We start from the raw sequence: 13,228 nt of genomic DNA, 5'->3' as shown, positions 1-13,228 counted from the left end.
GCCCGGTGCCCAGAGTTTTTATTGGACTTTTCATTACTTAGGCGTGATTGATTGAAACATTAGCCACGCGTTTGAACCCAGTCTCCAGCCCCCTTCCCCTCCCCGAAGTTTGGGTACCACCATTTGGCTCAAAGCCCCAACTCTCTAAGCCCACGGTTGGTCATTCTGGCATGGCCAGCCCCAGCTTGAGTCGTCTCCTTAGCATGAGCTCGGGTGTGGTTCCGGGGGCCCACCACGAATAAAACCCACACCCCCATCACTCGGAAAATTCCCAGGACTGGGAGATCACCTACCAGGAACCAGGGACAAAGTCAGTTTCTTCGTTATACAACAACAGCCAATTGGGTTCCATGCAAAGAGGTGAGTAAGCCTGGCATGGTCTGCAGAGAGGCACATGGCGGAGTGAGAGGCAGAGACACCCCAGCCCCGGGTTCTCTGTGTCTCCACAGCCTTCCTGTTCCCACAAACCCAGCTGCTCTTGGCTGCCTCTCCTTGGATTCCTAGAGGCTCCAGTGATCCTGGTAATAATCCCTGTCTTTGTGGGTCAGCTTAAATGATTCTCTCTTCCTGCTCACCTTGGTTAGAACCGCACTCACCAACACAGTTTTCCAGTGTGAGTTGACAAGTTTGTCCTGGAGGATGTGGTCCATGGGAAGACCGGCTTCCACTTCCTCAGGGCCCACAAAACGAATCAGGTGCTCTCCGGATCCCAGTGTGCCTATCTCCAGGGATGATGCTCTTCTCTCTGGGTTCCAGAGAACAATAAAGGTCCAAAGGGAAGAGGTCAGAATGGGAAGAGGTACCCAGGAAGTATAGGGTGTGTGCACTGATGATTCGGGTGGGGTTTGAGGTGGGTCCCGCCTGCTCCGTAGGGAGCCAGACCTGGGCCTGGTGCCGGGTGTGGTGGGCCCCTGAGGCCATCTCACCAACCTGTTCCCCCATGGCCACTGGTGAGCTTCTCTCCAGTGTCTCCCTCTGGATTTCTGGAAACAGTTGGGTCCACATCCAGTTTGCCTTCCTACACCGGCGAGTGGCCGGGTAAGTGGTTTTATGGGGACAGGGACCGGGATTCTTGTCAGAGTCAGACCCCAGGATCACCAAATTGGTCCAAACTGCTGTGAATTTTTTCAGATCTAGAAAAGAAGTAGGCAGGGCAGAAATAAGTCAGAGAGAGAAATTTCCAGAAAGAGTGGTCCTATCGTTGTCCCGTTTCCCACATGATGCTCAAGGGCTTTCTCAAACTTGACTGTGCATCAGAATCAACCTGGAAGGCTCATTAAAACGGACCACTGAGCCCCCTCCCAGAGTTTCTGACTCAGTAGATCTAAGGTGGGGCCCAAGATTTTGCATTTCTGACAAATTCCCCAGTGATGCTGGTGCAACTGGTCCAAGGACCACATTGGGAACCACTGATTCAAGGGTGTGAAGGAAAGTCTTTCCAACAAATGCAGAGAGCCTTTCTCAGCTTCCCCCAAGGAACCTTTCTCTGACCAGGGAGGAAGAGAACATTAGAGTAGGAGTCAGGATGCCTGGGTGTGTGACACAAACCGCTTGAGTGATTTGAGCCAAGGTTCTTGCCTTTCTGAGACTCTATTTCCTCACCTGTCAAATGGGTCCAGTAAGAGGACCTACCTTGTGTGGTTGATGTGAGGATTAGATGAGAGGGCGTCTTAACAAACAGCTCCCTGACTCTGGTAGTACAGGAAATGCCACATTTCTCTAACTTCCAAATCAGATATACTGTAAGATTGATGAGAAGTTCAAGGTCAATTGTTTTGCAAAGGTCTGTCCCACTCCCTTCCATGGATGGCACGAGAAGCCCCAGGGCTCAAAGGAATCCAGCAAATAAGACCTCACACCATCGGGGTCACTGCTGTTGCCGATTTTGTCAGTGTCCTTTGGAGGAGAGGTCTCTGCGCTTTTCCACTCCCCTGTGTCAGGCTGGTCCCGGGTCCCTCACAGCTCAGAGCCCCTTGTCCCTGGGATCCAGCAGGGGCAAAGGCCTCCCCACCGTACTGTCTCCCTGTTGTTCTCATTTCAGTCCTCAGCCTGCAAAGCATGAACACCTCCCTGGAAAACAGTAAAAGCAACAAGAATAACAGCCAGTTTCTTCCCCCACAGTGACAGTTTTCTCATGGCAGTTTTCTGGCCTGATCTTTTCATTCTTCCCTGGGCGCATCCACAGGAGGAAAAGAAATGCCAGCTCGTTTCTCAGCAGCTCACCCTGTTATGAGCACTTGGCCCGTGCTTAAGACACAGTAGCTCTTTATTACTTTGCTTTTTCCCCCAAGTCCTGCGCTCCATCCCTGCTAGGACTTGCCCTCCTGCTGGCCACTCTCCCTCCTCCTGCCCTGCCACCCCCTTATCACACTTCCCTCGGCCCATCTGGGGTGTACCTGCACGAGGCCATTGCTGGCAGCCAAGGGAGACCCTGGGGGCTGGAGAAAGCAGAAGTGATTTGGTAAGCAACTTCCTCTCTGGAGGCTGCATCTTCCTGTCGCCCACCTTTCTCCAGGTTTTGCTTGGACTCTTGCCCACCCAGGAGAGAGACTTGCTGCCCTGGTCCTTTGGTGCCTTCCCCAGAGCCATGAGTGGGTAGAGTTCAGCCCATGTCCACAAGCCTGACATCTTGGTCTCTTCTCACCTCTGATAGGAGCCCTCCTGTCTGGCTCCCAGCCTGTGTTGCTGGCATCCCCTCCCTGGCTGGGGCGCCCTTCCTCCATGCAGCCCCCACCTGCCTAGCCACACCCCCAGTGGTCTCACTCAGCTCTGCCCTTTTAAGCGTGGAATGAGCTGGACGTCCACGAAGGTAGGCACTCTGTCCTCTTGGCCGTCTCATTTTTAGCCTGTGGAAGGTAAACTGTGAGCAACCGTAGGCTGGTTGGTAAAGAGAATAAAGCCCAAGGATGCTCAAGACGGGAAGTGGCTGCCAGTCAGTGTGGGTTGGAGAAGATACATGCTCCTGTTGGCGTGTGTGGTTCATCCATTGGCCCCATTAATTCCTCTCCCTGAGCCTCAGGTTTCTCATCTGTGAAATGGGGCTAGTAACTGCCTTATTGAGGACCAAGCGTGTAGCATCTAGTTCAGTGCTAAGCAAATATTCACTTAACCAGTCAGTCAGCATAACTTAACAAAAGCTTGCAATTGTCCAGGCCAGTTGTGTTAGCTGCCCCACCCTCTGGAAGGATATGGAGCAGGTCTGGGCTGAGCTGGGAGAGGGCTGTGGGCAGACAAGGGATCTGCCTCTCAAGGGCAGCCCTGGAAGGGGCATAAGGTTGGGGGCTTGAAGAAAGAGCAGGACTTCAACAGGCAGAGGGGTCAATTCTGGAGGTCAGAAGTCTGACCTGGGTCTCACTGGGTTAAAACTAGGGTGTTGGCAGGGCTCTTTCCTTTCTGGGGGCTCTAGGCGAGAATCTGTGTTCTTGCTTGTCTAGCTTCTAGCGGTCGCCTGCACTCCTTGGCTCGTGGCCCCTTCCTTCTTCAAAGCCAGCAACAGCTGGTCTAGTCTTTCGCACATCACATCACTCTGAGCTGACTCTCCCACCTTTGCTTCCCAAATTAAGGACTCTGGTTACATCGGGTCCCCCCAAATCATCCAGGATAATGTCCCTGTCATTATCCTTAATTCAGTCTGCAACCTTAATTTCCTTTGCCACATAACCTAACATATTCACAGGTGCCAGGGATTAAGGGATACTTTGGAGGAGCATTGATTTGCCTGCCATAGTCCCTGCCCTGTTCTGGGGGATGAGGAAGTGAGGAGAAGGACGAAGGAAGCCCCAGGTGGCTGTGTGGTACCCACCGGCCCTTCATTACTCCAGCCTCTGGGTCACATCCTCCAGCCTTGACTCACCTTTGCCACCTCCCTACTACCACCACTGTGGCCCCATTACTAGCGAGTCTCTCCTAAACCTCGCACTCCTTCTGAGTGTTGGTCATAATGGTCATTAAATAAAGCAGCATTTCTCCGTTTCAGCACTATTGACACTTTGAGCACATTGTTCTCTGTTGTGGGGTGCTGTCCTGCTCATTAGGCAAGGTTTAACTGTATCTCTGGCCTCTACCTGCTAGATGCTGGTAGCACCCTCATCCAGTTGTGACAACTCCAAATATCTCTAGACACTGCCGAATGTCCCCTGGAGGACAAATTGCCCAGGGGTTGAGAACCACTGAAATCAAGCCTTTGATGTTTGTCTTCCTCACTAGATCGGGCACCCAAAGAAGGAAGCCCCGAGAGGGTGACACCCCGTCTGTCTTGCCCGTCCCCACGTCCCCAGCACCTGCATAGTGCTCGGCATTTACTAGATGCTCTACACATACTGGTTTAATGAATTAATGAATTTTGTTCATTTTCTTTATTTTTAAAGTTTTGGTGTTAATTTTCTTAATGGATAAATTAACCTATAAAAAAGTGTGTGTGTGTGTGTGTGTGTGTGTGTCTTAAATAGACTCCTGTTGCCATAGACTGGCTACCTAAGAATCGCCTGGGGAGCCTTTTACGTAGCCCGACTCCTGGGTTCCGATCACAGAGAGCTGGGGCTCAGGCTGATGGGGTGCAGCCTGGGAGTCTGTATTGTCAAGAGGGCTTCACCAGTTCCTCAGAAAAGGGAAACATAGAATTACCATATGATCCAGCAATTCTGCTCCTAGGCAAATACCCAAAAGAATTGAAAGCAGGGACTCAGATATGCAGAGCAGCAGTATTCACGATAGCCAAAAGGTGGAAACAACCCAAGTATCCATCAACAGACAAATAACTAAACAAAATGTGCTGTATGCACACAACGGAGTATTCTTCAGCCTTAAAATGGAGTGAAATCTGACACTTGCTACAGCATGGATGTACCTGGAAGGCATCATGCTAAGTGAAACCAGCCAGTCACAAAAGAGCACATCTTGTATGATGTCACTCGTGAGGTCCCTAGAGTAGTCCAATCAGAGAGACAGAAAGTAGAAAGGTGGTTGCCAGGGGTAGAAGGGAGTGCAAGCTGGTGTTTGATGGGTACAGAGTTTCCATTTGGGCTGATGGAGTTCTGGAGATGGACGGTGGTGACGGTTGCACAACAATGTGAATGTGCTTAATGCCACTGAATTGCACACCTACAGATGGTTAAAATGGTACATTTTCTGTTATGCATATTTTACCACACACACAAAAGTGCTTAATCCCAGCCAGATCTGGGAACAAATAGTGTGGGAATCAATGGGGGCACAGGGGGTGCAGACTGGATGAGTTCTTTTTTTTCTTTTCTTTTTTTTTAACATCTTTATTGGGGTATAATTGCTTTACAATGGTGTGTTAGTTTCTGCTTTATAACAAAGTGAATCAGTTATACATATACATATGTTCCCATATCTCTTCCCTCTTGTGTCTCCCTCCCTCCCACCCTCCCTATCCCACCCCTCCAGGCAGTCACAAAGCACTGAGCTGATATCCCTGTGCTATGCGGCTGCTTCCCACTAGCTATCTACCTTACGTTTGGTAGTGTATATATGTCCATGACTCTCTCTCGCTTTGTCACAGCTCACCCTTCCCCCTCCCCATATCCTCACGTCCATTCTCCAGTAGGTCTGTGTCTTTATTCCTGTCTTACCCCTAGGTTCTTCATGACATTTTTTTTTTCTTAAATTCCATATATATGTGTTAGCATATGGTATTTGTCTTTCTCTTTCTGACTTACTTCACCCTGTATGACAGACTCTAGGTCTATCCACCTCATTACAAATAGCTCAATTCCGTTTCTTTTTATGGCTGAGTAATATTCCATTGTATATATGTGCCACATCTTCTTTATCCATTCATCCGATGATGGGCACTTAGGTTGTTTCCATCTCCGGGCTATTGTAAATAGAGCTGCAATGAACATTTTGGTACATGACTCTTTTTGAATTATGGTTTTCTCAGGGTATATGCCCAGTAGTGGGATTGCTGGGTCATACGGTAGTTCTATTTGTAGTTTTTTAAGGAACCTCCATACTGTTCTCCATAGTGGCTGTACCAATTCACCTTCCCACCAGCAGTGCAGGAGAGTTCCCTTTTCTCCACACCCTCTCCAGCATTTATTGTTTCTAGATTTTTTGATGATGGCCATTCTGACTGGTGTGAGATGATATCTCATTGTAGTTTTGATTTGCATTTCTCTAATGATTAATGATGTTGAGCATTCTTTCAAGTGTTTGTTGGCAGTCTGTATATCTTCTTTGGAGAAATGTCTATTTAGGTCTTCTGCCCATTTTTGGATTGGGTTGTTTGTTTTTTTGTTATTGAGCTGCATGAGCTGCTTGTAAATTTTGGAAATTAATCCTTTGTCAGTTGCTTCATTTGCAAATATTTTCTCCCATTCTGAGGGTTGTCTTTTGGTCTTGTTTATGGTTGGATGAGTTCTAATGGCCCTCTTAAGCCTCAGAGCCGGAGCTGATGGGGATGGGAGCATCGGACTTGGCTGATTTCTCGAGACGGCGGCTCTTCCCCGGGGGATGCACGTAACTAACCTTTACAGGGGCCGGGCCAGCTGCCGACTGGAGGCCACTGTCCTGTCCACAAGGGCAGCCGCCGCCCAGCTCCAGCTCATCCTGGAAGAGAAATGCAGGAAGAGAAGTCCCAAATCTGGATTCATATGTAACATCTCCATGTTTAAATCTTGACACCGGGTTCAATGAACAGGCAAACAAACCAACAAGCCACACGTGGGTCCAACAGAGCAGCTCTTCAGGCCTCGGGCCTGGGGTGGCGTCTCTTCCCGGTGGCTTGGGCCTCAGCTGGAGAGATTTGAGTTCTGTTTCCTCCTACCGGACGCCGTATCACTTCCGAGGTCCGATGCCAGCTTCCTCTTTGATACCTGGGAGCTTCCTTTGCTTTCGGTGCTCCCGAAAGGGAGCTTTATAGACAGAAGGGTGAGCGTGAATGCCTATAGGGTCTGGATTCTGCTCAGGCTGGGGTCTTGGCCCTGCCATTTGTGAGCTGTGAGGCTATAGGTGACTTGCTTCTTTCTTCCCTGTGCCTCAGTTTCCTTGTCTGTCAAGTGGCAATGGTAATAGTTATGCCTGGGAGAGTTAGAGCGGGGACCAGGGCAGGGCAGCAGAAGGGCTGTGAGGTGTGTGTGGACGTGTGATGGTGTGTTGGTGCCGCTGGAGCAAAGAGCACAGTGGAGTCGGACAGGCCATCCACTGGTGAGTTACGCAACGTCGGACGTCTGTTTCTACATCTGTGATATGCCCAGTGATTTCCTCCTCCACAAGTCATTCTGAGGATTAAGTAAGATAATGTTCAAACAGTGTCTGGCTACAACGTGAGCCCCATACACATTTGTTTTGTTCCTTGGAAGCTGGGGCCTTTGACCTTTGTGGAGGCTTGAGCAGAGGGGGCTGGGGCTGGTTGGCTGGGCTGAAGACAGAACGAGCAGAGAGCTGGGAAATGGACCGTGTCCTGGGCCTCTGCCGTCAGCTCCCTCCCCTCCTTCCTGGCCCCCCGGGTGGGGGTCCTGGGCCCATCCTCAGAAGCCCACCCACTTGCTGTTCAGGAAGGTGGCCTCAGCTTTGCAGGGCAGTTGGATGAGCTGGGAATCTCCCTTTATGAGATCAGCTCTGTGGCAGCGCCGGCATACGCTGGACCAGGGGCGGGCCCAAATCCGAGCTCCTCCGGGTGTCCCTGGGTTGGCTGGCTGAAGAAAGGGGCCTTGCCCTGCCCAGACCCTCTCTGGGGGTCAGAGGCTGGGGGGAGCATCCCGGGGTGCTGAGGGCCTGGCCAAGATCTGGCGTCTCTTTAACTGGCCCCAAACTTCGTGGGTATTTGAGGTGGTGATCACGTGAAGGGGGATAAGAAGCCCTTAAAATTCTGAGACGCTGAGGGACCTAAAGGACTATGTGATCTTTGGTGAGTCACTGACCAGTGGAATTTAAGGGCCACTCTGGGGGCAGTGGGCAGACGATGGCATCTCAGGTTCTTGGCGCGGTCCTGGCCACGTGACACAGAGGTGCCTCCAGGTCCAAGTTCCAAATGGTGGTGGGCTCAGGGACACGTAGGCTGGAGTCGGCCCCCCCTTGCCGTTTGCACACCTGAGCGTTCTGACATCTGTCCACGGATAAGGTGTGGCAGGGCTGATGGGAACACCTGTGTGTGCGCCTTAGGTAGCTCCGTGTGTTCATTGCATGTACGTGTTCATTGTGTTTGTTACATGTGTGTTCATTGTGTTTGTATGTCTATCATGTGTGCATATCCATTGCATGTGTGTGTCCCTAGCGTGTGCGTGTTCATTACGTGTGCACACTGGGCAGGATGCAAGGCCTGACGGGGGTCCTTCAGGAGTCCTCCCAGTTTTGAGAAATGCATCCCCTGAGACCCTGGGGTTCGTGAGGCGGGAGAAGAAGGGGCTACCCAGGACAGGTGGGAGTTGAAGTCCTTGTCCCCGACACCTGGCCTCCAGCTGGGGATGGGGACTCTCCCCGGGAAACAAGGGGTAAAATGAGGTGGTGAGGGGGCTGCAGTCCACCCGCTTGTGAATCCATTTCACCAGGATTTCCCAGGCCGACAGGCCTGGCCCCTGCCATCGGAAGGTTGTGGTCGAGTCTGGGGCGAACACCAGGCACCCGGCAGGGCTGCACAGCCGTGGGAGACGCCGAGGAAGAACAGGGTGCCCGGTGTGGGTGCAGGCGTGGAGGATGGGAGGGACCGCTGCTGCTGGTGGTGGCGGGGGCCCAGGCCCGGGCGAGCCTGCGGGAAGAACACATAGGCTTGATGCCGACTGGGGAGGGGGCGTGTCCCTGTCTCCCAGCCAGGAAGCCGTGCACAGGCTCACTGGGCTGGGACACAGGCTCTGGAGCCTTGGACAACACCAGCATCAGCTCCCCATCTTTCTCCCCCATCTCTGCAGGGGGCGGAGGAAAGCGCAAGGGGAAAAGCAAGAAGTGGAAGGAAATCCTGAAGTTCCCTCACATTAGCCAGTGTGAAGACCTCCGAAGGACCATAGGTAAGCTCTCCTGCCTCGAGGGGGCACGGGGAGGGACGGAGAGGGGAGCAAGCGGCCCATTAACCGGAACCGTCTGAACGGTGAGTCAGGTACAAATCGATTAATGCAGTAAAGTGATGCCAGGTAGGCGCTCCAAGCTGATGCCTTTGCTAATTGATATAAAGATGCAACCAACATTCGTCGAGTATTTGGTGTGTGCTGGGCAGGATTATCTCCCCGTTACCCTTTGAGGCTGTTATTTTACTCCACTTTTCAGCTGGGGAAACCAAGGCACAGAGAGATTCTGTAATTGGACCAAAGTTGCACAGCTTGTGGGAGGGTGGTGGAGGTGGGCCACACCTGGCCCTGAGCGCCCCCGCCCCCCCCCCCACCCCCGCAGCTTTCCGCCTTTCCTTCCTGGGGCCCGTGGGTCCTGCCCTCAGGAAGCAGCCCCAGGCTTTGGGAGCTGAGGCGGGGTGGTGAGCCTCTGGGCTCCCCTTCCCTGCTGCCAGGGATGTGGGTTCTCACCGAGGAGCTGCCCTGCTCAGTGCACAGCCCTGTCCTCTTTATTTAGCGCCCACACGGCCAGGCAGCTCCAAGAGCAGAGGGCGCTTGTCTCCCTAGGGGCTGGCACAGCCAAATGCACAAGGAGGGTCTGTCCCCGGCCCCGCTCCGAACACGGCTGTGGTGAGGAGGCTGGGGGGCTGGATGAGGACTCTCTGTGCTGGTGGGAGCCCTGGCCCTTCTCCCCTCTGTGCCCAGGGCGGGGCACTCCCGCTTGCTGCATGAAGGCGTCTTATCTGCTCCTGACTGCTAGAGGTCACAGATGCGCCATGCTGTGTTTATTACACTCAGATCCTTTGAGCGCGCGTATAGATGATGCTGTTACCCAGAACTCCGCAGGCCCAGCTGCTCTTGAGACTTCTGCCCGGGGCACTGGGTGAACTGCCCTGCGCCTGCTGTGGGACGTGAGGCCACTCGTGGCCGTTTAGCTTTTCTGAATGGCTTCTCTGCGTGGCCTGGCCTCCGCCAGCTCCCCAGGCCAGGTGGGACTCACATGCCGTCCCAGGCCTGCTCAGTCCTCTCGCCGGGCGCCCCCCTCCAGATCCTTCCGTTGTGCTGTGACAGCAGGTGACCTGTTCCCTCTGTGCGCCCCACATGCCCAGCACGGAGGAGGAGCTCCCTTAATTGGTGTTTATGAAGTGGAAGGGAGCCACGTGCATCCCACAAAGGCAGATGTGACCAGGGAAGAAGTAGGGTGCTGAGTGGTGGGGAAATGACCTCAGACCCACCTTCCGTCCTTAAAACCTCAGGTCGGAGTCCCCACGGTGTTCTTGGGGCTGAGAGTGCAGGTGGCCTAAGAGATCAGGGCCTCTGGGTCCAGGCCGACTTGGGTTCAAACACCACCCGCTCTCCAGCCACCTGACAAGCTACTTAATCTTGCTGAGCCTCAGTTTCCTCAGCTGAAAATAGTGCTCGTGAACCCAGTCCGGTGAGACCAGGTGTGTGAAGGGCTTCGCTGGAGCCCGGGACCACTCCCCTTAGCACTTGACTTTCTTCCTGGAATGCACAGCAGCTCCCACTCTGCTGGGCCGCTCTTGTGTTGGGGGTGCCCGAGTTTGCCCTTGATCTGGAGGTACGTGGGGCAGCGGGGGGAGAGAAGATGGGCTCTTCTTCTGGGGCTGGGAGGATGTCGGGGAGGGTTTTGCCACTGACGACTCACAAGTAGCCTTCAGAGAGGGGAGAGGAAGGAGAGTCCCTGGAATCTGCCGCCACCCTCCCGGGGCCATCTGGTTCTTTAGGCCTGGAGAGAGTAGGGCCTAGGGGTGGGGAGGGGTGGGAAGCTCAGATGCCATGGTCTCCGCACACCCCTGGGGAACCAGACCCTCTTCTCCATCCTCTTGGTCCAGGGCGAGCACGTTCACCAGCTACCACATGCCTCTCCTGGATGCTGAGCCCAGCTTTTTCTCAACAGGCCCAGGAATGGCTCCCACTCAACCTCGGAGCCATAGGGCTGATCCCAGAGACCCTTCTGAGGTGTTGATTTGGAAGAGAGAACTTGAAATAGGAGGAAAGGACCCTCCAAAGTGGGGAGCTGTGTAGAGAGGCAGGGTAACTGCGTGAGGGCCAGTATCACCTGGGAGGGGCCCGGCAGGTGGAGCCCATTTGCTTCTCTGCCTTGGGTTAACTGCCTGCAGGTGGTGGTGTCTGGAATGGTCCTCAGGACCCAGCCAGCTCTGAAGGCCACCTCCTCAGAGAATTAAAATTAGCTCCTGGCCAGGATCTTTCAAAGTATCCTGCCCTTTTGTCAGGGCACCTCCCACCTCCCCACCTCCCACCCCCAGTTATTATTGGATGTCTGTTTGCCCCTCAAGTGCGAAAGTCTCCTCGAGAAGGATCTTTTAAATTCACCACCATGTGCCTGGTGCCTGCTTACAGGAGGAGCACAATAGTTGGATGAACGAGTGAAGGAAAGAATGAATGAAGTGGTATGAAGGAGTGAACACTGAGCTTCTGCAGTGTTTTAAATAAATGGAAGAGTGTTGAGAGTCATATGAGGAACATTCTTGTACCTGCCACCTGGATTAAAGAAATGTTAATATTTTTCTATATTTGATTCATGTGTCTCTTGAAAATGGAAAACACAAACGTCAACTATAGGACTTCAGTTCCAGACAACGTGGAGCAGATGCGGTTTCCTATCCCCCCCGACCATGGGCAGTCCAGAGCTCTGGACATCACATATAAAAAAATATAAGAAGATTCCTAAAGGGACCTCTCTGGTGGCACAGTGGTTAAGAATCGGCCTGCCAATGCAGGGGACACGGGTTCGAGCCCTGGTCCAGGAAGATCACACATGCTGCGAAGCAACTAAGCCCATGAGCCACAACTACTGAGCCCTCGTGCAACAACTACTGAAGCCCGCGCGCCTAGAGCCCATGCTCTGCAACAAAGAGAAGCCACCTCAGTGAGAAGCCCACGCACCGCAACGAAGAGTAGCCCCTGCTCGCCGCAACTAGAGAAAAGCCCGTGCACAGCAACGAAGACCCAACGCAGCCAAAAATAAATAAATAAATAAATAAATAAATAAATAAAATAAAAACAAAACAAGCATTTAAAGAAGATTCCTAAAAATGGAGGAAGAGGCAGACTGGCTGGGATCTCAGGATGTGAGGAGTGATGTGCCAGTGGGCTCCTGGCTTTTCTTTTTTGCCTCCGTTAAATCCCAGGGACAAGGTGCTGGAGAAACTCACTACCCGGAGATGCCAATGGGTGCAAAAGAAAAGACACCCCCCCCCAAAAAAAAAAATTCTGTTCTCTCTAGCCAGCAGCCTGGGAAAAGGACAGCTGAGCTGAGCTGGCCCCTCCAGAACGGTCACACTTCGGCCACAGTTCACTCCAGCAATGTGGACGCCTCACCCTCTACCTTTCTTTTCACCTATCCTAGTGCCAGACTCAGAGACCCAGGGCTCCCTCCCTCTCCACGTCTCTCCTTTCTGACACACAGATCCTGATACTTGGAGGTGAGCGAGTTCTGCCGAGGTTCAGTCCCCGAAACCAACTCTCAGTGCCCCCCACTCTAGCCCTGCTCCCCATGGGGCCTCCAGGCATTGCCCCAGAAGGACCCCAAATGCCTCTCTCCTTCCAGTCGGCCCGGCCGCACCCTCGTCACTTCCGGTACGGGGGACCCCCTGGAGCCTAGGATTCGCCTCTGAGCTTTTCTATGTCCGTGGATTCCACCCCATGGGCCCCATCCCCATCTGTCCATCAAGGTCCATAAACGGGCCTCTTGTCAGGGTCCCCTCCCCTGGGAGGGTGAGAGAAACGTGCACGCTGGCGTGTGAAAATGAATTCTTCTGTTCTCCTAGAGGGATTGAAAAGACTCTGTGTATGAGTGCAGTGTGAAGAGAGGCCGGGAAAACAGGAAGGCCGCCATAAACCGAGGGGCTGCAGCTCGTGGGGACCGGCCCCAGGGCTCGGGCCTTCCTGTGTGTTTACAGTCCGTCGCCCTGGTGTTTGCCCAGCCTCTGCTGGGGTCCTGCTGGAAGGCTTTCTTAAATAAAAATCTCATTTCTTTTCTAGACCAATATACAAACCAAACAGTGGCAAATGCCACATTTATTTTTCTTGTGGACACATGAGCTCACTTTCTGAAGCTCTTTGGGAGGATGTCCCAGAGCAGGCTTTGGGCCAGGGTGATGAGGCCCTTATGGGCCCAGAGGGCCCCATGGGAAGGCTCTTGATCAGAGGGGAGGACGGAGACCACAAGGACCCCGTTGACT

The 13,228-nt window shown here is 53.1% G+C and overlaps 1 protein-coding gene across 6 annotated transcripts in view; it reads left to right on the top strand.

The window, feature by feature from the left end:
• The window catches only part of GRK5 (G protein-coupled receptor kinase 5), a 224,904-nt gene that overhangs the window by 95,392 nt on the left and 116,284 nt on the right, over positions 1-13,228 (top strand). For all 6 annotated transcript variants that reach the window (XM_033842014.2, XM_033842012.2, XM_033842013.2 and 3 more), the window contains one exon: positions 8,871-8,966. In XM_033842014.2, the coding sequence (XP_033697905.1) occupies positions 8,871-8,966 (96 nt within the window). The remainder of the gene's footprint in view (positions 1-8,870; positions 8,967-13,228) is intronic.

Source organism: Tursiops truncatus, chromosome 16 (assembly GCF_011762595.2).
Source record: "Tursiops truncatus isolate mTurTru1 chromosome 16, mTurTru1.mat.Y, whole genome shotgun sequence".
Lineage (NCBI taxonomy): Eukaryota > Metazoa > Chordata > Mammalia > Artiodactyla > Delphinidae > Tursiops > Tursiops truncatus.
The sequence above is the reverse complement of the archived record's forward strand: the minus strand, read 5'-3'. Positions and strand labels throughout refer to the sequence as shown.